General features: G+C 44.0%; 1 protein-coding gene across 1 annotated transcript in view; it reads left to right on the forward strand.

Moving 5' to 3' along the window:
* Positions 1–26,028, forward strand: part of LOC308311532 (E3 ubiquitin-protein ligase Midline-1-like) — a 61,547-nt gene that overhangs the window by 18,075 nt on the left and 17,444 nt on the right. The window contains exons 2-3 of the mRNA XM_080758265.1: positions 9,223–10,038; positions 22,768–22,863. Of these exons, the coding sequence (XP_080614391.1) occupies positions 9,292–10,038; positions 22,768–22,863 (843 nt within the window). The 5' untranslated portion in view covers positions 9,223–9,291. The remainder of the gene's footprint in view (positions 1–9,222; positions 10,039–22,767; positions 22,864–26,028) is intronic.

Genomic DNA, 26,028 nt, shown 5'->3' on the forward strand with positions numbered 1-26,028 from the left:
CTATGAAAAATGCATCATATTAAGAGGCACACGGAAAGCCAAAACCTGCTCCTTAAACCCGAAGTTAATGAATGATTCAGAAAAAAGAAAATGTGCACACTCACCCTGCAGGGGGAAGAAGACTGAAATAAGAATAAGAATGAAAAACAAGGAGGTGCTAAAGCTTTCATTGTGGAACGACAGATACAGGGCTCTTGGTAGCCTACAATATTCATTGAACAGAGAACAGACTAATTAAAGGCTAGGTTAAGTGATATTCAATTGTAAATTAAGTGTTAAATAACTATGTTCTGAGTGTTTGTTCAGTAACAGAGGTCTTTAACCCATTTTGGTGTGACAATTTGTAATCCTCCTAAAATGTTATTTTTTAACTCAAAGAGTCTCCTTTGAGTCTCCTACCTGATACACTGCTGTTCATCAAATTATTGATATCTCCATGAATTCAAGGCTTCATGGGGTAAGTATAACCCGATTGAACTGTCCCTCTAAAATAAACATGCTCTGAAAAGCACGTTCGAGAGTTCCAAGCGGGCCCTAATCCAGACGAGGTGTTTTACTCGTGACAGACATACGACCTGTAGCTGCTCCCGCCAAGGTGAGGTGACTGACACCTCTGGGCCTGTCCGTCACTAAACGGTCTCTTCAGGACAGAATATAACCTGCATGTCATAATATCCAGAGACCACTAAGCGAAAAGGGGCCAGGTATTTATTCATAAGAATGTATTCTTCTTCCTGCTCCTTTTCGGACAAATTAATTATACATTTTAAAATGAAGGAATTATTATCCTATGATATAAATTGTACTGTACTGTACACTAACATGTGCGAAATAAAAATAAAATCAAGAGACCACTAAGCCTATGTCACGTCCATGTCGGCCAGAAACCAGTTCATCGTATGATAAGAGTTGCACGCCGAAAATATCAGACCTACAAGCTCACAACACGTCGCGGATGCGACGTGTTGTGAGCTTGTAGGTCTGATATTTTCGGCGTGCAACGTGTTGTGAGCTTGTAGTATTTTCACAGCTGTACAACTAGAGTCTAAAATCAGGCTTGAAATGCCATGATCTTGACAGCCCTAGAGACGACACAGAGAGACACTTCACTGACTTCAGCACACATAAACGCACATGAGCAGCACATGCATGTCCAGAATGCACATACTGTACTGTACAGTAGGCTACAGTGTACCATCAAACCCGGCAAACATAATCGGTAATCATGTAACTCAGAGAGGGTCACTGGCGGAATCGTGGCGGATCAACTTCATGAGCCTATGCAGGAGTTTTGCAGCCAGTCTTAAAAACCTCTCTCTCTCTCTAGGTCGTTCTCAGGTTGTCCTCCATTGTCACTGCCAGTCATCCTGGTTCTCCATACATCTGGCCAGCTCGTTGGTGCTTTGCTCTCCTGCGTCTTTCTTGAGTACATCCACACATGTTAATGTGGGACGTCTTCGTGACCGGTGCCCGTGTGTTGGTTCCCTTAGCACTAATTTACATTTAACTGATCGGCAGTATCGCACACCAAAAAATTGCTGATCTACAAGTTCACAATGCGATGCACCGCGATGTGTTTTTTTTATGTGTGACAAGGTGCACTTACTAAGTAGAAATCAGGCATTCGGGTTAAAATGCTGTTGAGCACATGCAGTACAGTAAATCCATTACTTTAGTTTCAACGCTATGCACCGAAAGCTATTCCAGGCAGATTTTTTTCACTTCCTTTCGGGTGTGACCATGGCTCAACTGAGATAGAAATGTCTGTTTTTTTGGACAAGCCGCAAGCACACCACACAAGTCATGTGATAAGAAATGACCAATAAGGCAGACAGGCCTCTCGTCTCTCTCTCTTTCCACTTGACCTCAAAACCTTCTGTCCGTGCAGACATTTAAAGATAATTGCACCTCCATTATGCATGCTGTCTCTCTGTAATACAGTGTGCTCACACAAATAATGACACTTTTCTTTTCTCTCCCAGCCATGCACTTGTAATGTCAAGGTCTGTGTGTGTGTGTGTGTGTGTGTGTGTGTGTGTGTGTGTGTGTGTGTGTGTGTGTGTGTGTGTGTGTGTGTGTGTGTGTGTGTGTGTGTGTGTGTGTGTGTGTGTGTGTGTGTGTGTGTGTGTGTGTGTGTGTGTGTGTGTGTGTGTGTGTGTGTGTGTGTGTGTGTGTGTGTGTGTGTGTGTGTGTGCGTAATGAATGGAAGTTATTAAGACAGGAGGACTTGTCACTTTAAGTGCTTAGATTTAGTTTAGTGTTTAGTTGAATGTTGATACCGGTGCGGCAAACTCACAGAGTCGGCTCTTTCTTATATTAAGTGCAGTTCAAATATGATTATTTCGGGGGGGGGGGGTCACCTCCTGAAAGGTTTGGGAACCCTTAGAATAGAGCAGCATAGAGCAGTCAGTGGTGGGATGGAGGTGGTACAAGTTTAGGACTTGATATTTATGGTTTGCAGCACTAACACTCAGAATTGTACTGTGCACTATATGTGTAGCTGTAGCTGCTGTGTCTGTGGTGCTTCCCCTTGGACACGGTGACAAGGGAAACAAAAGTATGTTTTTTCCTGAGCTGACAGTCTGTCTGTGTCTGTATCTGTCTGTCTGTCTCTGACTCCGTCTCTCTCTTTCTCTCTCTCTCTCTCTCTCTCTCTCTCTCTCTCTCTCTCTCTCTCTCTCCCCCTTCAATGTCTGTTCCATAAACTGTACCTCATTCAGCTGCTTGTAGATCGCCTTTTTTGGGGCACATAACAATACTAACGAGTATTTCTACATGATGGTGACTGATTGATTGATGACGAGTCTGTCATATGACAGACTATATATCGTCTCTCAAAATGCGTTTCTTTACTTGAGTGAAAGTAGCAATTCAACAATGTAGAAGTAGGGCCTACTACGTATGTTACAGGTAAAAGTGCTGCGTTCAAAATTGTACTTGAGTAAAAGTCCAAAAGTATTGCCATGAAAATGCACTTATAGTCTTGCATGTAAAAAACGAAGTACTCATTATGCTCACTGGTCCATTTCACAGTCAAATGATTGGATTGTAATTACTATAATACATTAATGCGTTCATCAGTTTAATGTTGCAGCTGGCAAAAGCTGTGCTTGCTTATTTGCTACTGCATAGCTTAATCTGTAATACATAATGTATACGTTAATGTATGTTTTGTATTCATAATTCAATCTGAAAACTAGCTACTGTAGTAACTAAAGCAGTCAAATAATTGCAGTGGAGAAAAAGAGTACAATATTTGTATTAATAAAACAAGTAGAGTAAAAGTAAATTACAGTATTTAGGTACACATCACTATTCACTACATCTCTGCTCTGCGCTCCTCTGCTCTCCTCTCTCACCCACTCTCCTTTTCTCTCCTCTCCCTCTGCACTCTCCTCTCCGCTAGCTCTCTTCCATTTCATGGTGCAACAGTGTCACCTATGGTATGCAGAGATGCATTTCAGGGAGGAGGAGAGGTATACATGCAGCAGGGATGGGCAACTTAGACGATGGAAAGGGACAATATACAGTATTTTCCACACTCACTCCAGAGGGCCACATTGCATATTACTGCCGTAGTTGCGACGCGTTTTGAGCTTGTAGATCAGCTATTTTTGCTATTATTTTTGAATTGGAAACCTGAATAATATTTTGCTCTTTTTGAATTGGAATCCTGAAAAGTAATTTTTTGATTGAATTTCAAATGCATTTAGTTATAGTTATGTTAACTGTATGAACTGTTAACAACATTGGACACAACAAGACAATAACATTTCAATACTAGTCATGAAGTAATTAAAGCGGGTTTGGAATTGTAACAGCTGAAATCAATACTATATCAGTATTCTGATATTAACCTGCGAGCCGCATTAAGTGAAGGTAGGGGACGCATGTGGCCCCCGGGCCGCCAGTTGCCCACCCCTGACATGCAGTATGAATGCAGCATGCAGAGAGAGAAAGAGTGTGTCTGTCAAAATGAGACGGGCTGGGCTTATATTACTGTCACACCCTTTCAAATTCCCACTCAATCCTGGCCTGCATTTGGCCTGCAGGAGTCTGCTCCACCTGCTGTCATTTCATCACTACTGCATCAGTGTCTAACCTGCCTGGCATTGCCAGGAACTTCTATTGTCTGGGCGTTCTCTAAGGTTTACCTGAAATTCCCTCTGGATTCACATAGGGTGAGATTGCAGAGAGAGAGAGAGAGAGAGAGGGAGAGTGAGCACCACTGTGTTTAAATGAGAATCTGTTCATAAGTTGGAATGTGCGTGAGTGAGAGCTTGCATGCGTGTGACTCATGTCAGACAGTAGTTTTGGAGGTACAGTATCTTGTTTCGAACCAAAATGTTGGACCGACCGACGTTGCCACTAGCGGTGCTAAAAATGCTGCACTTCCACCCTTAAGTTCTCAAGATACATAACCACTTAAACTCTACATACAATACAATAGATACGGCTACGGAAATCATATCGATAGTTACAGCCCTAGCGTGAATCATGCCTGTATTTGGCTTCGTCTGCTGCCCGTTTCCTTGTCTCTGTTTCGCACAAACAACATTGTTGGGTGACATTCTCTTAGTGTATTCCTCTCACACGTCCTTGCACTGTGACACTCTCTCTGTCTCAAACAGGGAAAGGTCAGGGAGCCACCCGTGACCCAGCCAGTCTGCTGTCCACTGATACCATAGTCTGTACCGTACTAGCGATGTCCTTGCAGCTCCACACTTCTTAACGTAGGTTGCAGTGACTTAACACAGCGGTGGAAATAAGTACAGTACTTAGATGCTTTACACCACTGGTTGCAGTGACCCTAGGTTAACATTTTGGCGAAAATGCCAGCTCTACAAGCTCACAGTGTGCAATGCATGTGAGCTTGAACTGTTGATTGCCTATTTTAAATGAAGATATTTGGTGTAGAGGTGAAAAGGAGGGGGCCGAGTACAGATCTCTGGGGCACCCTGATCAACGAAGTGCGGTATATGATTGATTGTGCAAAAGTTTTTAGAGGAAGGAAGGCACTGGAGCAACTCAGACAGTTTAAGCCATTTTTAATTCACAGGGTGCAAGTAAAAAAATAGATGTATCTGTCACATCTTTGTCAGGTCATGGTCATTTGTCAGGTAAAAACTAAAAGTAGTTTTTACCTTGTAAATGTGGTCGAAAATGGAAGATTGACAACCTCACAACGCGTGTGAGCTTCAAGATCGGCTGATTTCATCAAAGAGATTTTATGTAGAAGGAGTAAGGGGTGGCCAAGTGCAGACCCCTGGAGGACCCCGGTCAATAAAGAATGTAGGACTTAAGTGGTTGAGTGTTCCGTTTTGACGTTGTGTATTCTTTGCTAAAGTATATATGAGTTCAATGACCCGGCATTAATCATCCCCTTTGGTTGACTCATTTTTTTCAGTATTGTTTTTGCCACATGCAAACCATTTTATACCTTTCACGGGCAGCTCATCTGTGTGTGGAAGGAGGACGCATCTGGATTCAAACGCCACAGCTAACTACTGCCTTCATGGGAACGGAGAGTATAGGGGTAGGGCTCGAGTAGAGTGCAGAGCAGCTGTCTACTGTGCTGTATCGGAGGGGGTCAGGGAAATGAATGGGTGAATGGGTGGGGGGGGGGGGGGGGAGAGAGAGAGAGAGAGAGAGAGAGAGAGAGACTGAGAAAGACTCTAAGAGAGAGAGAGAGGTACTCACATATTTTTCTTACTGTACAGTAATTAAAATACAATACTGCAATGTACCAGTACAAGTCCTGTATTAAAAATGTACTTGAGTCAAAGTAAAAAAGTATTGACAAGGCATACAAATTATAAGTGTCAAAGTAAAATTACTCAAAAATATATATACAAATCTTCTGACCGCCTTGTGAGCTTGTAGATCAGCTATTCCAGATTGCTGGATAGGGCTGAAGTTGTTAATAATGAAATAATGATTGAAATCTAAAAATCACTAAAATGCTCGTATTGGCGTAAAAAGAACATTTGCCTCTGGGAAGTATCGGACTGTATGGTAAACACGCAAGTACAGTCAAAATGCGTCTACATTTTACCTAAGTATACTATACTTGATTAAATGCACTCTTTTACTTTACAGTTTACACCACTGGAGATGTGGCATATTTATGTACTAGTCGTTGGTGATCTAGGTCACAGAGTTCCGTACAGTTGGGTGGAGACTAAAGCACGCAAGCCCCACAGCTCAGTAAACAGTGACATCTGCTGCAAATGCTGCTGCACTCTGAGAATAGCACTGCCTCTTGTCCTCGGAAAGCCGCTGTACTTTGGTCCCGGGAACAGTCTGTGATAGCCAAATATGATTTTGTTATTCCTAATTATCATTAATAGTATAATGGCAGTTATTGGCAAGCATCTCTAGTGCTACGGTCAGTGCAGCCTCGTCCTTTCTTTAAAGTGATATAGACATTATTTGGACTTGATTTAAACATCGCCGTTCTCTCGTTTTTATTTTATAAATTGCAAATCACGTTGGCCTCCGCCATGAGTTATCTACCTGTGAGAAAAAGTAAACAATTTTTTTTATTTGAAATTGACTCCTGGGATTTTGCCTGTTTGTTCTGCACTGACTCACACTATAGACTAGCGTCGCAGTCCCGCCCCCTTTCATGACGACACCAGGCCCAGGAAATAGTTTCCAATGCATTTTTCCCATAGATATTCCAAAACGTATTTATTTAAAGACCTTATAAGCGTCCTACAAAGCCAACTCTTGTCGTGACAAATCATGACACCAAACAAACACAATATTTTGGACCAAACAAATAATTACAAAAAAGAAAAAAAGGGTTGTAACCTGCCGTTTTCTTCTTCTTTCTAATTATTTGTTCAGCCCGAAAAAGGTTGTTTGTTGTCATGATTTGTCACGACAAGAGTAGGCTTTGTCTGCGGCGTAAACGTCTTTAAATAAATACTTTCTGAAAAGTCTATGAGGAAAATGAACAGGGATTTCTTTTCCGGGTCTATCGGAAATCTAAAATCACACATGAAGACTCATACAGGGGAAACGCCCTGTACTGTTCTGTAGCTCCGATCTAGAACTTTCATGACATTACAACTTAAAAATAAAAAGGATATATTCTGATTCCAAATTATTTCAAATTGGCCGTCCCTGGCGGCCCCCACCTTAACCCATTAAAACCGAGAAAGCGTCTGTGTCGTTTTAGATTCATTAGATTTAGAACACTTCCATCATTATTTTATACGTTGGCTATTCAAAAGTAGCAGATATACAAGCTCATAGTGCGTCACTTCGTGCCGCACTACATTTTTAACTCAAATCTTTGCTTCTGGAGGTCCCTGAAATAAAACTATTGTGAAATGGGGGTCGGCAGCAAAATACTCTTTTGGGTCCTTGATATGAAAAAGTTTGAGCACCACTGAAATATAACGGCATACGTTTTTTAGAAATCTGTTTGGTAAAATCGGCCTCATAAAATCACTGATGTGGAATGACAGTCTGTGAATGTCTGGGTGAATGTGCTGGATTGACACCAGACCTCGCAGCCGTGGTCTATTTTATTCATGCCTGATCGGTGGGATTATCACGGACGGTACGTGCCAGAGGTGCGAAAGCAAGCAGACATTTTGGCTGACTCTCGTGGGATCGTATTATTGAATTTTGGCTGTAGCTTCCTTCTAGGAGGCAGACGTTGTCTGTGTGTCTGGATGGTTGTGCATGTCTGACTATATGTTTCTGGGTCCGTGTTCATTTCGACAGACTGTCAAAAGACAATCATTTTATGGTTGGTTGTGTGCAGGTGTGTTTAGCCCATTTTGGGCCGGAACCCCTTTTGGTGTTAGACATTATATTATAATTTAGCTATTGAAAAATAGCAGATCTACAAGCTCATAGCGTGCCACCGAGTGGCTTTAAATCGTGAAAATATTTATTTCAGAAAACTGGAGGATTTAGAAGGTTTTTTTTTTTCATTTGAGGTCCGGCCTAAATGGGTTAGTTTTAGTCAACTAAAACTAAACTAACTACTAAAACATTTCCGATGACTAAAACATGACTAAGACTAAATGGAATTTGATTCAAAAGACTTTATGACTAATACTAAATAAAAATTTGCTGTCAAAACCAACACTACTCTTGGGTGTGTTTTGTGCATGCGTGTTTATTCATACTATTCTCTAGTTTGACTTGCAGTCAGAAAAAGCATTGTATTCTGGCATGTGTAGCCCGGGCTGCACCATGACTCACGGTGTGTTTGACGTGACTGTTGACCAGTTTCCAATGCACACACCCTGGCTTGTTTGAGTTCCAGGAAAGACATATCACCTTCCATTTGTTTCAGTACAGTTTGGAAATCAACTTGCAGAGCGTTCAAAGAGGTTTGAAACAGGAAATACATACAAAACATTCTGAATATCATTGCGCAGACACCACGGTTTGATGTGAAAAGTCAAGCTGAAAGGCCCTGGAGAACACCCATGATGACTTATAAACATATAGACTTATAAACTGTTTAGCCAACAATGACTCAAATATTCAGTTAACAACTGTACACTTATAAAGAGGGAATAATACTGCAGTCACAGTCCTAGTAGCCTAATACCAGGATTACATTTTTGTTGGCATTCGGTGAAGGGGCGAACAAAAAGAAAAGCCTGGGGAAACCCATTGGAAGACCTGGCATAGTAAGCCCACCGGCACCCTCCCCTCTAGACCAGAAAGCATGCAGGCTAGGCCAGGCTACAGTAGTCCTACTTTCAAAACCACTCGCATTCGTCTTGTATCAGCATTGTCTCTCAGTTCTAGTGCTGCATGGTGATGAAATTGGTCAAACCACATGTGGCCTGTTGACAAAAACACTTTCATGGCCTGACATTTTCCCATTGTCCAGTTCCATTTCTGATGCGAACAACAGCAACTACTGCAGTTTAACCAAACTGTTCATGCATTCTGTTGATGTCTGGTCATCCCCTTTGGTTATCACTTTCCCCTCATTTCCATTTCCTCCCTCTCATTTTCTCATGTGAAATCAATTGCCTCACACCCATTCTTTAAGTCATCTGTGTATTTCTCCAAACTGTGCTCCGTGGAGATATAAACCCTGCAGCGTACACAGTGAGAGACGTAAGCTGTTTCACTCCATTTAATCCAAAATCTCTCTTTCTCTCTCCCCTCTCTCTCTCTCTCTCTCTCTCTCTCTCTCTCTCTCTCTCTCTCTCTCTCTCTCACCCTGTTGCTTTGCAGGCGGCCGAGCGGCTCTCCTGGACTTCGCTATCCCGCTGCCCCTCCTGGCCCGGCCCCTTCTAGAGCAGCATGGACAGCCTGGAGTCGGAGCTGACCTGCCCAATCTGCCTGGAGCTCTTCGAGGACCCGCTGCTGCTGCCCTGCGCCCACAGCCTGTGCTTCGGCTGCGCCCACCGCATCCTTGCGTCCCACTGCGCCACCCACGAGTCTGTCCACAGCATCAGCGCCTTCCAGTGCCCGACGTGCCGCTATGTCATCTCCCTGAGCCCGCAGCGTGGCCTCGAGGGACTGAAGAGGAACGTCACCCTGCAGAACATCATTGACCGCGTGCAGCGCGCCGCCTCGTGCTCCGCCGCCGGACTGCCCCTGCCCGCGCTGCTGCCCTCCGCGCCCCCCAGCGGGCCCAACTCCCCCGGTGGCTGCGACGACCGGCTGGCGTTGGTCCCCGTCGCCTGCACGGACGCCACCGCCATGTCGGGCAGCCCCGGCACGCCGCCGGAGCCCGTCCAGTGCCAGTTCTGCGAGCAGGACCCGCCGCAGCAGGCGGTCAAGACGTGTGTGACGTGCGAGGTGTCGTACTGCGACGAGTGCCTGCGCGCCACGCACCCCAACAAGAGGCCCTTCACGGGCCACCGGCTCATCGAGCCCATGCCCGACTCGCACCTGCGTGGCCTCCAGTGCCTGGAGCACGAGGAGGAGAAGGTGAACATGTACTGCGTCACCGACGACCAGCTCATCTGCTCGCTGTGCAAGCTGGTCGGGAGGCACCGCGACCACCAGGTGGCAGCGCTGAGCGACCGCTACGAGAAGCTGCGGGTAAGAAGAGGAGGAGGAGGAGGGAGGAAGGCTGTGTGTGTGTGTGTGTGTGTGTGTGTGTGTGTGTGTGGGGTGTGTGTGTGTGTTCTTTTTTTGTAATGCGATGCAACTGTCCCCTGTGTTATTTTTGTTTTAAGCTCCGTGTGTATTAGGGGGTTGGAGGGTAAATGAAGTGGGGTGTCATTTATCAAGTGAAGCACCTCCTTTCATGCTTGCTGATTTGGGCTCTGCGTATTACTGGGAACACTGCGGGACATTACTGTACACACACTTCATGCAAATGAGTCAGGAATCCTCTGCTTGCTGTTTTTGAGGGGAAGGGTGTGATGAATTGCAATGGAACTTATGGGAGATTAGGTGATAGCCTATGAGAGATTTTGGCTCAGCTCTTTATCTTATAATACACATGATGCTGGTATATATTAGATAGCTGGCGTTTAGCCTTGGGGAGATAATACATTTAAAAAAAGGTAGGAAATAAATTGCGGTGTGAACTGCCCTGTTATCGTGGCTGATGTTTCTAACTCAATTATCCGGTGATTTTTATCAACTCCCGCTGATTCATTATCTCTGCCGCATAATTAAACAATTATCATAATTACTACACCACCCCTGTGTGCCAGGAGGGTATTCATAAGCGCACGCACGCACGCACGTGCACACACAGGTTTATATTACTATACTTGTGTGGACATCAACATTGCTTTCATGCATGCAATTTATTTTTTCATATCCATTTTAAATCATAAGCCTTAGACTGAAAAAGAGCAAATCTACAAGCCTAAAACGTGCAAGTCGCAGCTATTTTCTTCAGCGCGTGACTCAGTGCGCAATTTAAGTGTAATCCTTAAATTATTAAATGCCTAATCCATCCTATAACCGCAACCTGAAACAACATCTGGTTTAACCATAAAACATTGTTCTTGTGAGGATCAGGAAAATGCTTCCCACAAAGTCTATTTCTCATCTCGTCTCTGTCGTTTGGAGGGCTCGTAATCATAGATGAAAAAAACGATGGCCTCATTGGCCAAAGCAGTTCATTGGAGCGACGTGTATCGACATGAGGGCAGAAGTGCTCCGGAAGTGCGGAAGGCACGCTACGCCACGCTGCCACTCGAGTGACTAGCCCACTGGCCAATCACAGTGCGTCTTTTCCGGGACTTGTCAGACCCGAATGTCCCCTCTGTGACGCACGCGGAAGCTTTTGTGAAGCACACTGCCGTTGCCAGACTGTTGCCTCTCGCAATGGTTGTCTGGCTATGCGAGACTCGTGAAGCACCAACGTGGAAGCTTGCCCTCACTTTTGCACATGCGCTACAAAGCCGAAGGAGTCTACCTTTCTATGTTTGGTAACAACTGTTACTTTTCATGATTCAAATAGAAAAAATAGCGAAAGTAGCAGCTCTACAAGCTCGATACGAGTGAAAAAAGTGATAAACCAGGGCGTTAATTTATGAAAAAACAAAAAAAGTTTAAATATGAAGTTTCTGCCCGACAGCAGCAATGTGCTCTACTCTACTTGTGGGGGCATTAGTACCTCGCAAGTACAGTTATACAAACACACACACACACACACACACACACACACACACGCACGCAGGGAATGTCATTAGTGCTGGGACACAGCGTCTTCAATGAGGTTGCAGGTTAACGACAGCTAATTGCCTGTTGGGCGGAGGTGGAGGCATGGTTAATTGAGCAGACCTGGTAGACTACTCTGGTGAGTGTCTAGAGGGACTCCTCTCTCTCTCTTTCTTTCTCTCTCCCTCTCTCTTTCTGTGTGTGCGTGTGTGTGCTCTTAGTCACTGTCACATTCAAATCCATACTGAATGGAATGTGTGGAAGGTCGTGGCCCTTTAGTGAGGATCCGTCTCTCTGTTGTTTTTGGGCTGAAGGTACACCTGAACGATTTTCTTCAGCACTTAGAAGATGGATGTGGAACAAATCCCATGCATTTATAGGGCTGTCCTTGACTGCATGAATTCTCTCGTTCACTTATTGTGAGCCTGATGTGCTGAGCCTGATTTACGTGCAAAGATAGCAGATCTACAAGCTCACAATGCAGCACATTGTGTGCATGTCAGAGCATGATCAATCAATTGATCGTGTTCTATAGGCTTGGATCAATGGAACTGACGTAGTATGCGTGAAGTTTTATCTGTATCACAATGAAAACTCATTTTGACCACCATTAATTGGGGCAAACTTGCAATATCCTCCAGGCCCACCAGTGGTCCTCGGCCCGCAGGTTGGGAATCACTGGACCGATCATTTAACCCAGTAAAACCGGGTAAGCATCTATGCAATTTTAGATTTCGCATTGGCTATTCAAAAATAGCAGATGTACAAGCTCGTGTCGAAGCACAAAGTGAGCTTGTGCATTTTATTTTAATCCTGAAAGTGTAATCATTTTTTATCTTCTCTTCTCTTCTGCTGGGTCCCCCCTGGCACAAAACGATTTCAGATGCGTGTTCAATTTGGGAGGTCCTTGGCAAATAAAGTTTGAGAACTCCTGATTTATATAGTAGGCATTGTAGAATCGGCCTCTGGTCTTAATGGGTTAACAAAGTCATGGTCAACTAAGACAAAAGCGACTATATAATTTGACTATTCATGTAGGAGAGGACAGCTCCTACTGTACATGCATCTCTCACCATTCTCTAACCATTCAGTAGTGAAAACCTCAGTAGTGAAACCTCACAGGCAGCTGCAGTGCTAGAACGGAAAACTCAAGGCACTAAACTCACCCCAGATCAGTTACTATATAGTTCACAAAACACAACACAGACAAATAACATAAACGTCCTCTGGGGAAATGGCATGACAAACTAATGTCCATACTCATATACCTACATTACTAGAGGACTGGGAAATTGTTTTGCCGGTGCAATGTCGCTATTCATTAGGGAAATAGCCTAGCTACACATCTCAGAAGAAATGGTTCCTTTTCCTTTTAATGAAATAACAGGCTCCAATCGTTTCCAAGCGGTGTTATATATTTTATGAATGGCCACAGGGTGGTAGCATGGTAATATAGACTTTCTGTCACATCGAAAACTCATGCTGTCGGAGCAAAGCGCAAACAAGCAAGAATTTATTTTCGTCAAGGGTGTGCACTGGTGTGTGCGGTGCAACGGCCTTTCGCCCACAGCCATGACACTTTAGTGAGACAAACGATATAATTTGTATTGTTTTGCTTAGGCTGTTGGTGTTGCCTTAAGGATAACTGTCTATATAATAAAACTATGTTAATATAGCCATTCATTATGTTTATGATATTATGGGCCTCCCTCAGAGGGCCTATTTATTGTAATTATTAAGCTGTTACAACTATCCAGAATACATTGTGGCGTGTGTATCTCTCATGGCCTCCTTTTGTCGGCAGTGCAGCTGTCTTCAGGTGCAGGTGTGTTTCCCTGCACATTCACAGCTGTTTAGTATGAGAAAGCAGGGAAGACTAATTAACAATGAGAGCACAGGTCACTGCCTATTTCAGTTATGTACATCTCTCTCTCTCTCTCTCTCTCTCTCTCTCTCTCCCCACCACACATCCAGTGAGATTACACATCACTTTACGGCAAAACAGAACGGGGCAATGCCTTTCCGATAAGCAAGCTAATTGCCAACTGTAACATTAATGGATCAATTATGAACAAAATATAGTATATTTTTCCCTGTTATGTCTATACATCCGTCATATAATCTGCGACGCCGTAATGGGATGGCTGCCTGTATATTGTATTTTGGATAAAACGTACCCACACAAATTTAGGCCTATATTCGTCAGTTTATGGATTACAATAGGTACATTAATTGCATTTGTATAGCACTTTTCCAAGTGCTCAAATCACTTTACAATGGTTCATTCATTCATACTGTACATTGGGAGGTGAAGCGGTGAACAGTTGACGCCAACCCTAACCTCCCACGGGGCAGCACACCTAAACCTAACCTTAACCCTCTCCCAACCCTTAACGCACCCCTCACCAACCTTAATCCAGTCGTTTTAATGCACCCCTCACCAACCTTAATCCGGTCGTTTTAACGCACCCCTCACCAACCTTAATCCGGTCGTTTTAACGCACCCCTCACCAACCTTAATCCGGTCGTTTTAACGCACCCCTCACCAACCTTAATCCGGTCGTTTTAACGCACCCCTCACCAACCTTAATCCGGTCGTTTTAACGCACCCCTCACCAACCTTATGTCTAACCAATGACTAGTCTAAACTAAGTATGCACCCCGACGCCAGCGTCCTCACTTCCCACATCCACACACCAATGGTGGCTCACACCGACCGACTCATTGGAGGCAATGTAGGGTTCAGTGTCTTGCCCAAGGACACTTCGACATGTGGACAGGGGAAGCCGGGATTCGAACCGCCGACCCAGGCATCATTGGACGACCTGCTCTACCTCCTGAGCCAAACCAATAATTCTATAGTTTTTATAGTTTAGCTTGACTTGACTATTATTAAATGCTCTGATGTATTATCCTTTATTTCTGTTGCTGTGGCAGCAACAGAAATAACCTAACTCAGTGATTCAACCATCCTTCACCCACTCTTGCATGTTTAGCAGAGTGCACTGAGATGCATTAGAATGTGTCACGGAGGGCATTCATATTTTCTTTATGACTACTCTCCACTATCTTTAATCACCAGCGACGGGGCTGGCTGTTTATTCTTTAGAGCCAAAATAGGCGGTAGACACACGGTGTAAATGTGTATTTCCATATACCCTGCGGGGAATTATGTCTAGATCGTTTTCTTCACGAAAACATCAAGCACGTGACTCGACTGCTTTTAAGCCGTGTGTACCGTTAGTTTTGTATAAGTAGCTCGTACTGAAACCTTGAAATGCCTGGTGAAGTGAAACTCATTAAAGCTGGGGTCTAGTTGAAGTATCTCTTAGCTACACTAAAACATTTTGTTATTATCATTATTCTCTTTATTTTATGACATTCTCTTTTTAAAAACAAATCTTTTTATTTTCTGAAAATGTGAAAATGTGGCCTAATGCATACTACAACAGGAGGCATTTTAAATTTAAAAGTTTGACAACCACAGCTGCTGAGACTGTATGAGCTCCACCGCCGCCCCCTAGAGGCCCCTTACAGAAGTGACGTAGTTGTGTTGAGTCAGGTATAGTGTCTCACCTCTGCAGTCTATCTTCCATACATAAGTAACCCTGGGAACGTGTTGCTCATTACAGCAGGCAGCATGGCGCGTGCCGAGAGTCAGATCCAACGGCCACATTAAGACCCTGAGCCGTCCCCAGAGTGGACACTCATTACAATGACAGTGTGAACACATTGAAGGGGATAGCATTGATAGCATTCTCTACATACCGAGTCCACTCAGTTCAATTGACCCATTAAGACCTGTGGAAGATTCTACCCAATCTTCTAAAATCTAAATCCTGTAACAGTTTTCTGAGAAATGCATGCTGCTACAGCTGGTTCTCAAACCTTTTTCATGTCAAGGATCCCCAAAAAGATATGCATTTCCCACGGACCACCATCTCAAAATATTGGACACCCCAGATGCAAAGTTAGTTAAAAAACTTTTGCATATATATATATATTTCTAAAACGGTAGTACCAGTCCAATACTTGATTCTGATTGGCTGGTTACCGTCACGTGACCGGTGTAAATTCCACCGATAATCCACTCCTTCAATCACTGGGGCTACTTGCCGAGCAAAATAAGGAAGTGATGTGGCTCGCTCTGGTTGTGAATTCAATCGTTTTATTAGGTTAATATTGCTATATGTTTGTAACCGTTTTAGAAAAGCAATAAGCCACGAGAGGTCTCAGGTTACCAGGTATTTTACACTGGCTGGGGGCGTAGGCAGACCCGAGGCGCATATATATATATATATATATATATATATATATATATATATATATATCTGTTATTTTTTTAATTAGAAAATTATGGTTAAAGTTGTTCAAATCTAGGCCACTTCCAGCAGGATGGCAACTCAAGGCCCATACAATATTAATGGCAAACACCAAGGTAGATTTTCAAGTGAGAAGAACAAGAATATTTTCAGGTTTGTTTATTTATTTACGAAGTAGCCCCAAGCACGCAATTCGGAGTGCCTGAGATTAGTGTCTTGTATTACAATATGACAGGCAAAATACACTTCCCTGTATAACTTGAACAATTTGAACTAAACTACTTTCTTTGTATAACTGTGGGACAGTTAAACTCTTAGAGCTTAACTGTGGGAAAACCCTTTTCCTATTTGGAGATAAGAATTACCGGTATGCTCTTCACAGGAAACTGACGGCAAATCTGATTTTGACTGCCAATATCTGCCGACCTAAAGGTTATCTGGATAGTTATATTTGATGTTTATGAATTTTGCATGTCGATTTCCTATATTTGTTTGAATTATTTTGATTGAGGTCACTGAAACACCCTAGTCTGGACTTTAAAACAGCAGCAAACGTGATGAACGTTTGTTGTATGAGTAAGTGACAAATAAAACCTGCTTCATCCTCGATGCTTGCATGTTGACAAAACTCTATTTATTTATCTGTATATGCTGTGGCATAAACAATGGCAAGCCTTAAATGTACTCCGCTCTTCTGCAATCTGCACACACAGACTCAGTTAATTGCAGTACAGTATATACTGTACACACACACACACACACACACACACACACACACAAAAATGCAATATAGTCTTCTGCCTGTGAAAAAACATCTGCTACATTCACTTCTGGCCTTGACCTTTTGCCTCAAGGCTTGAGCGAAACAATGGGAAACTCCTGTCACCATGACTCAAGAACTAGCTTAAACAGAGAATGTGAACAGAATAATGAAACCTGAAACAGTGTTTAGCGTACCACAGGGCCCGTCCATTCTGTCTTGTTTCTCAAGTCCTTGGACTTTAGTCACTCCATCTTTGTTTAACCGTGGTCCCTGTCCATCATGATACCTTTAGAAAACAACACTACGACTCTGTATACTGTATACCGGTAGCCACAAAGAGAGCAGCCACACAAACGTGCATAAAGGAATGCTTTTAAGTTTCCCTCTCATTTTTCATATGACATAATTCTGCCCCTGTGCAAACATTCTGTCGCTCACTGTCCTCCGCCCGCACAAACACAAAGCACAAGCGCTTGATGCTTTACGAGACCCAGCTGAGTGCTGTTTACTTCCCTCTGCCTAAATGCAATCACACTGTTTACATCTGACGGAGGAGGACCTCTGAATGCCGGATAGACTAAACGGTACCTCGACTAAAATCGATGTGATTTATTGTCACATGCGCTAAGAATCCAGACAGATACCCACAACGCTGCAGGTGAAGTTTGCAAAATGGAGACGTGTATAGGAATCGTAGTGGTAAACAGATAGACACAGAAACCTGGGGAGTTCTCTCCATCTCTCTCTCTTTTTCTCTCTCAGCCGGTGTTATGCTTAAATTACATACTCAGACGAGACATTTGAAGACTCGTCGTCAACTGCCTATTATCAAGCTCACAGTGTGCGCCGAACGGCAATTTTCGGGTTGTCAGATGTCTTGTGCCTTCGGCCTCTCTGTTGCTTTGTCTCTCTCTCTTCCTCTGTTTGTCTCACTAGCTCTGAGTCACCCTTTCTGTGCCAGAAAACCCTCTGTCTGTCTGTCTGTCTGTCTGTCTGTCTGTCTGTCTGTCTGTCTGTGTCTGTCTGTCTGTCTGTCTGTCTGTCTGTCTGTCTGTCTGTCTGTCTGTCTGTCTGTCTGTCTGTCTGTCTGTCTGTCTGTCTGTCTGTCTGTCTGTCTGTCTGTCTGTCTGTCTGTCTGTCTGTCTGTCTGTCTGTCTGTCTGTCTGTCTGTCTGTGTCTCTGTCTCTGTCTCTGTCTCTGTCTCTGTCTCTGTCTCTGTCTCTGTCTCTGTCTCTGTCTCTGTCTCTGTCTCTGTGTCTGTGTCTGTGTCTGTGTCTGTGTCTGTGTCTGTGTCTGTTTGTGTGTGTCTCTCTCTCTCTCTCTGTCTCTCTCTCTCTGTCTCTCTGTCTCTCTCTCTCTCTTTCTCTCTCTCTCTCTCACACTCACACTCACACACACACACACACCCCGTAATGGGGAGTCGAATGGAGTTAGTATTTGGCTACAGGACATGTATGCCCTGGTACATTTTGCACTGACTTGCCAGTTATTTGGGGACGTGGGACAATTTGTGCTGGAGCGATTTAGTGGCCAACTTGTCTGGGTCGACGCCGAGGGCCATTTTCGCATTTGTTTGTGTATGTGTCCATCATTCCCAACAATGCATTGCTGTCTGCGCGAAAGCGGCGCTCGAGGGTGAATGTGTTATAGATACTGTTTATCTCTCTGGCTCTGTCCTTAGTGTCTGCAGTGAGATTAAATATTTGGGCCACATCATCTCAAATGACCTCTCTGATGACAAGGACATATATAGACAGCGTCGGAAGCTGTATGCGCAAGGAAACATGCTGTGTAGAAAATGTGCTCAGTACCGGTGAAGATTTCACTTTTTAAATCCTTTTGTACACCCCTGTGTACCGCCCACCTGTGGTGTCGCTACAAACAAGCCAGTATCAGGCGATTGACAGTGGCCTATAATGACTGTATGAGGCTGCTTCTGAGAGCTCCAAGAAGCTCCAGTGCAAGCCAGATGTTCGTCAGTGTTGGGGTCCCCACCTGCTCTGCTGTGCTACGCAATCTTATGTATAGATTTATGTGTAGAGTATCTGAGTCAGTAAATGACATCATTGATGTCATTACTAACCCGATACATAGTTCTGTCAGGTTCTTCTCCAGACTGTGGAACCATTGGCGAACGTGTCTGTATGTTCGAAACTGAACATGGTGGAACTCTTTTTTTATTGTATATTTTTTTCTATATTATTTATCTATTGTATTGAATTGAATTGACACACACACACACACACACACACACACACACACACACACACACACACACACACACACACACACACACACACACACAGTATACATAGGATATAATTGCAAGGACATTCTTTTCATTGGTTTAGAGAAGACAGGGGCGATGAAAGGCCGGTATTCACTGTGAGGTTTCAAAGGGATGGATTCTAATTCAACGAGATGCAGCGCAACGCGTTACAGCCATGACTTGTAAAGTCCTACTTTCCTACCGCTCTCGGCTGATTAGGAGCAGATGCTGTGGAAAGACTCTGGTTTCTTTTGAAGAAACTCAGCCGCAAGTGCCTCGAACACCAGCTGACCGTGCTCAGGAAAAGTCCACTTATATTTAGAAGTGTATTTACATTTCAAGCGATTTCACTGTAGTTGCCGCTCCGCCACAAGCGGGGGGGGGAGGGCAATTAGTTCTACTGTCAAACGTCACTTACACGGCCCGACCGCCTTACCATGTTAGCGTTGGCATACCTCTCATGCCGATGAAAAGGTATCCTTCGGCCTCCCAGCCTGCATACTTATTTCAAGAATTCTTATTGATTTCATGGGATGGTTTCTGTCATGACTTTGGCGGTGGCCAAACGATATTGCGGTTGAACCCTCGATATTGAATTGGAGCACAGACGGACCTTGGTTTCCGCCAGTCGGGATGGCGAGCCGTTCTGAAGGGCCATCAAATAATGACTCTGTAGTATTCTGTACTACTTCCTTGCTTCTCTAATTCGAGGAGAAAAAAAAGGTTGCAACAAATCCCATAAAGTTTCCACTTTCCCCAGAGGCTTTTGCCTTACATCTTATCCTTAAATAATTCAGCAGCTGAGTTTGGCTTAATAACAAAAACAATTTAAAATTATAGCTCCAAGATTCTTTTGGAATAATCACATTGAAAATGATAGCTGGACCACCAGACAGAAACTGTAGGCCAAACGGAATGGTCCATATAACTAAATATTGCTAAATGTATACCTTGTTCAAGCTCTTCCTTGGACTCAATCTCAAGTCTTTAAATCTTACCTCTTGTTTTATCACATTTATTACCCCCATTAGCAGTTGTCTGTCTGTCCCAATGGCCTTTCCACGCCACCCGCAGGCCACACTTTCCTAACTACACACACTCTCCCAATGTAATAGGCAGGTGAAAGCATGCAACTAAATGCACTCCGCAAGGACGAACCCATCTGAGTCTGGTGACCGCTGCAGCCTTTCCTCTAGCAACACCCTTTGGCCAAACATTCCACTTTCACCTAAGATATCTCTAAATCCGATGGGCAGATTGCATTGAATTCAGGCTCTCCAGAGGATGAGCCCTGGCCCCCAACTATTTGATTGACCTCCCAACCTTTCCTCTACTTTGTGGTTAGAGTGTCTGCCATGACACAAATGGTACCCAATGCCTCGCTGATGCACTCAGCATCAAGGGTTGGACAGGGGGTAAGTCCCTGCAACATACTAACGTCTTGTCCAAGGGGTTTACTTTGCCTCATACTACAAAAACAGGCTCCTGAACGTTGAACCATAATGACTCAGAGTCACGAAGCATTAATGCTTCTTCTTGGGAAGCAATATTGCTTCCCAAGAAACTATGGCCTTTCCTCTGGTGCCACCCTCAGGTGAAAATGTCAGCTTAGCACACAAGATACCTTGTATTTGGGCTTCCTGCCTGTTGGCAAGCCTTAGTCACGTTTTTCTTTCAGACAGATCATCTTTAGACTGACAGACAGACAGACAAGCACAATAACAGACAAACGGGTTTAATTCCCTTCCCATGACCTTAATACCAACAGACAATATGGGCACAACATATACATGCAAATGCTTATATGCATAAACCCAAGCACGCACGCACGCACGCGCACGCGTGTGTGTGTGTGTGTGTGTGTGTGTGTGTGTGTGTGTGTGTGTGTGTGTGTGTGTGTGTGTGTGTGTGTGTGTGTGTGTGTGAAACATGTGTATATGAATTACGTGCTTGTGCTGTTGACTTAATGTTGGAGCTGCCCTTGTCTTGCCTGTGGGGTATTCTTCTCTCTGAGTGGTGGTTTATTTTAAACCCTGTTGATTGTGACGCTGGCGGAGTGTCCCTCTCGCAGGAGACCGCCGTGTCGTCATCGTCGTATTGAGGCCATCCATTAAGCCCACACAGGCAGTTGAATGAACTGCAGCACGTGCGGCCACACACACACACACACACACACACACACACACACACACACACACACACACACACACACACACACACACACACACACACAAACACTATTGCCTGTATCTGGGCCTCTAAAACTCTCATCCGGCCATCCCTTTTGTTTACACGCCATTCCCTCTGGGTGGGTAGCTCCTTTTTAATGGCAACCATTACAGCAGAGAGGCTCTCATTCACACTGACTGGCAGTCCAAAAATACATGTCTGAAGAGGAATTACTTACACTCTGGAGAGGAACATCCATGGGAAGTGATGATGCGCATTCAGCCGCTCATCTGAATCACAGCACTCAAGATGTGCTGCATGAGTACTCAACCTCAATGAGCACTGTAATAGAAATATGAACGCGATATATATTAACGCATGCATGCAATATAGTGGGGGGGAAGATACCTTTTCCATATCGACTCTGTCGGGTGGAAACGTCCTAGGCCTATTTTGTCCAAAACTGTTTGGATCTTGTGGATCTGGTGCTGTACTTTTGATGCTTTTGCGTGACGCTGAAGTGTATGAGCAAGTAGGGCGTTAATTTACAAAAAAACACAAAAGGTTCCTGCCCGACATCAGCGATATATTGTTGACCCATACGCATGGGTCACCCATTTTCAATAAGAGGAGAGGGCTTTATCTTTACTCTAAGCTTAAAGCCGGTCAGTGCACAGCACAGATGCAGCCAGCCTTGGAGTGGCTTAGCACGCTCCGGCTGGCAATAATATGACGGAGCTCTGAGTAAGAGAGAGGCGGCTTGTTTCCCTGTAGCGAAAAGGAGACGCAAAAGAAGGCAAAAGGGGGAAGGAGAAAGGCAAGAAGAAGGGACCGGGCAAAAAAATTAAGACAAGAAAAGTCCACATTGCGGAAAAGATCAGGGTATAGAGATGGCGGTGACGTGCTGGCTGGCACCTGTTTCGCTTCGTTAGCCAGGGTCGCTTGCGTGCGTGCTCTCGCGGGCAAGGCTTTTGATGGGTGATTTACTGCTTGGCTGAGTTTGGGCACAGCGGGGACAGGCTCTCCCGCTCGCGTTGTCTCGTAGTGAAGGGATTCACCACGGCCGGGTGAAACTCTAGTGAGAGGCTCTTTCCCCACTCGCGTTGCCTCGTATAGTTGCACTGCAGTGAGTGGTCCACGGTCGGGAAACACGGGAAGAGGCAAGATGAGGAGGCACCACCGCAGGGACGAGGGACACCACCACCGTCCAGAGGTATTGTGGGTAGACGAGACGAGACCTGAATCTTGACTACTGTGAAGAAAGTTTGTGCAGTGTGTTTATTAAATAGCTTTTTGGCTGAGACTGTGATGTAATGCTATCTTGGTTTGCGATCCGGTTCGTCGGTGTCTTGTCGTCTCATAACCCAGCTTGTAGGCTAGTTGTTTGTTTTCCCCTGCTGTTTCCCTTGTAGAAGTTTGACTTTTGAAGCAAGATGATGATACCCCGCTGGCTTGATACTATTTTGGCTTCTGGCAAAACTAAACAAAAAAAAAAAGCAGAGAAACCGGGGAGGGGGTCGGCGTTGTCACCTCTTTTTATTGTTCCCTTTGCCTTGATTATACTCCTTTAATGTTCATCTCTCTCTCTCTCTCTCTCTCTCTCTCTCTCTCTCTCTCTCTCTCAGCAAGCCCTGGACTCCAACCTGAGCAGTTTGATCAAGAGGAACAATGAGCTGGAGTCCCTGATGGGGAAAATGATCCAGACCTGTCAACATGTGGAGGTGAGACGCTTCTGTCCCCATGAGGGCACTGACGGCCCGTTTGACTCTCTTACCACGCCGTTATGTTCATGACCAGACTGTAGAACGAAATGATGTATAATTGATTATGTATATGTTGGTTTCATGCTGACATTATTGTACTCGCTCTATTGCAAAAAGTAGCAGATCTATAGGCTATCTGCTATTAGTCGAAGCATAAAATAATTATAATCTAAAATGCCACAGATCTTTTCCAGGTCTTAAATGGGCTAATGGATATGCTAATGTGTTTTCAGTTGCATAATGTAGTATTCAAAGTTATAATCGTTGTCCATAATATTACAGTAACTCCAAGTCCATTGTCACATCGCACGTTTTCAGCATTCAAGGAGAGGGCGAAATTGTTTTGTGCAAGCTTCCCTCAGTTAAAAAGAAATATCTGAATTTGTATATTGCTAGAGTAAGAATTATAATATTACAGGACTATTAGACATATCAAAGAATTATACTGTAATGATTTAATATTATAAGTATTATCCTTGCACTTCCAGTACTGACATAATGCATGTTTCATGGATAGGTATACCAGCTTGAGCCCTTCATTATTATTATATTCTTCTACCTTTATTGGATAGTATTAGTTCCTCATTTAGCTGCGGAGTCCCTTGGAACCCCCTCATGGACCCACAGGGGTCCTCAGATGATCCCACTTTGAGAACCACTGAATAGCAGGCATTGTCTTAGCAGCCTATTCACTTTCTATTGCCTCTGTGGGTCAATACTGTGCAAAATGTGTGTGTTTGCTAGTGCTAACGCTGCAGCTCGTCGCTCATGTAACGCTGGCCTACTAAGAAGCTTTAAATATAGCCGTGCCACAGGGCATAGAAGCAGTGCCCCCCCCACCGTCTTAGCATATATGACTGACATGGCCTTTACAGGCTGGCAAGCAAGGACGATTCATTAGATTCATCAAAAGATATGTTGATGTGTTGCTGTTGAAAGGAGGGGGTCAGAAGGGCGGTATTATTCACCGAACACACCGCTGGAATATTTGTTGTGGGTTTTATGCCGTCACTGTCGGGGCGGAAAAAGCTCTTATCTCCGTCTTCTAAATGTTTTCTCGTAAGTTAACATGCCGGGCGTACACTTGACCATGCTACAGTGTCAGAGAAAAGCTATCAAAGGTAACAGTGATCCACAAGCTCTATGTAGATCTGCTACTTTTTTCTATTTTTGAATTTGAATCATGAAGAGTAAAAGGTTTTGGACATAATGAGGTTTCCGCCCGACAGAGACGATGTGCTATAGTCTGTGCATGCGTGACTGCACATACTGTACATCTGTAGCATATGTAACTGTGTATTGACTGCACATACTGTACATCTGTAGCATATGTAACTGTGTATTGACTGCACATACTGTACATCTGTAGCATATGTAACTGTGTATTGACTGCACGTACTGTACATCTGTAGCATATGTAACTGTGTATTGACTGCACATACTGTACATCTGTAGCATATGTAACTGTGTATTGACTGCACGTACTGTACATCTGTAGCATATGTAACTGTGTATTGACTGCACATACTGTACATCTGTAGCATATGTAACTGTGTATTGCTCTGAAGTGGGCCACGGCAGCAAGCCGTCACGCAAAGCATGTTTCGCATGGACTAATACCAAAGGCTCACTTTCCACTTTTGACGACGCAGACATTTGTTTTTCATATTATGCCTGTATCAAAAACACATCGACACAAGACATGCCATTTTCACCCTTTTCCACTCGGCTGTAAAAACAATTCCCTTTCAAACCGGAAATGAATAAATTATGCATGGAATGCAAAAAATAAATACTCCTGACCCCATTATCCCATGTGTATACTGTAGTATACAGCCTCGACACACACTCTGACCTCCTAGAATAACTTGGTGTATGTACAGTAGGGTGTGTGTGTGTGTGTGTGTGTGTGTGTGTGTGTGTGTGTGTGTGTGTGTGTGTGTGTGTGTGTGTGTGTGTGTGTGTGTGTGTGTGTGTGTGTGTGTGTGTGTGTGTGTGTGTGTGTGTGTGTGTGTGTGTGTGTGTGTGTGTGTGTGTGTGTGTGTAGTATGTAGTATGTAGTATGTTGCACGTGAGGCTCTTCGTCATTATAGCCTACCAAAGAGAAACCAGGCATGCTAATTTGATGATTACAAAGCTCATGATTAAAGCACACCCTCATATGTTTTCATTTAATGAAGATAATGAAGACCTTCATGTGATGTAGTCTCTGACCAGAGCCTGACCAGCACCAGATCTGTGGCTCTCCTGATTTTTTCTGGACTAGATTCAACATATTTTGTATTCAAAATGACCGCTCTACAAGCTCAAAAGTGTTGTTGAAAGTGGTATAGACGGCAGAGATACACAGCTGTGAAAATGATGGCTTATATATGTTTGCCAAACTGAGATAATCAGTCCGGCTGTAGACTGGCTTCTTGGTTAACCTGCGGGTGGAACGCTGAGAAATGGAGTGTTCTCTCACGGCACTCGGGAGCAAACAAGCAACATGGCATGCAGTTTGTAGAGCACTATGAATATTTTAACCCGTGTTTAATCTGTTCCAGAGCAAGCTGTTCCGGAGACAGCGGCCTTGATTTGCAGAGTGTGCTACACGATTCTCCATGCCATTGAAAGTCTCATAACATGCATACTTACAGTGTGTTCATACATACTGTATGTGCAGTGTCGGAGAAGCTATTTTCAAAAGCGCCAAATACAGCAAAAGCGACCCTATTGTAGAGACAATAGTTCGGTTATCTACCGTACACTTTAAAGCTAGTTCAATAATGACCAAATTTACAACGTACACGTGACAAATATGCCATGCTGATGGCACGGCAAAAATCTGAAATCGGCCTTATAGTCTACATGGGCTAAAAGTAGGACAAAGCAATTGAATGATGCAGAATGCAAGTAATGAAATAAAATAAATAATCTTGGCTATATGTGAGAGCTGCTGGTAGATGCTGGTATTAGAATACATCCTCCTGCTGTTCTCTAATATGACGGCTGCTGGGAAGCCTTCGTTTTTCTTTTTGTGCGCGAGTTGATGAGCTTCATTAGCACACATTTCTCAGAGGACACACATACGCAAGCGTGTGCGCAAACACACGCGCGCGCACACACACACACACACACACA

Source organism: Protomyctophum bolini (assembly GCF_963924005.1).
Source record: "Protomyctophum bolini genome assembly, chromosome: 24".
Lineage (NCBI taxonomy): Eukaryota > Metazoa > Chordata > Actinopteri > Myctophiformes > Myctophidae > Protomyctophum > Protomyctophum bolini.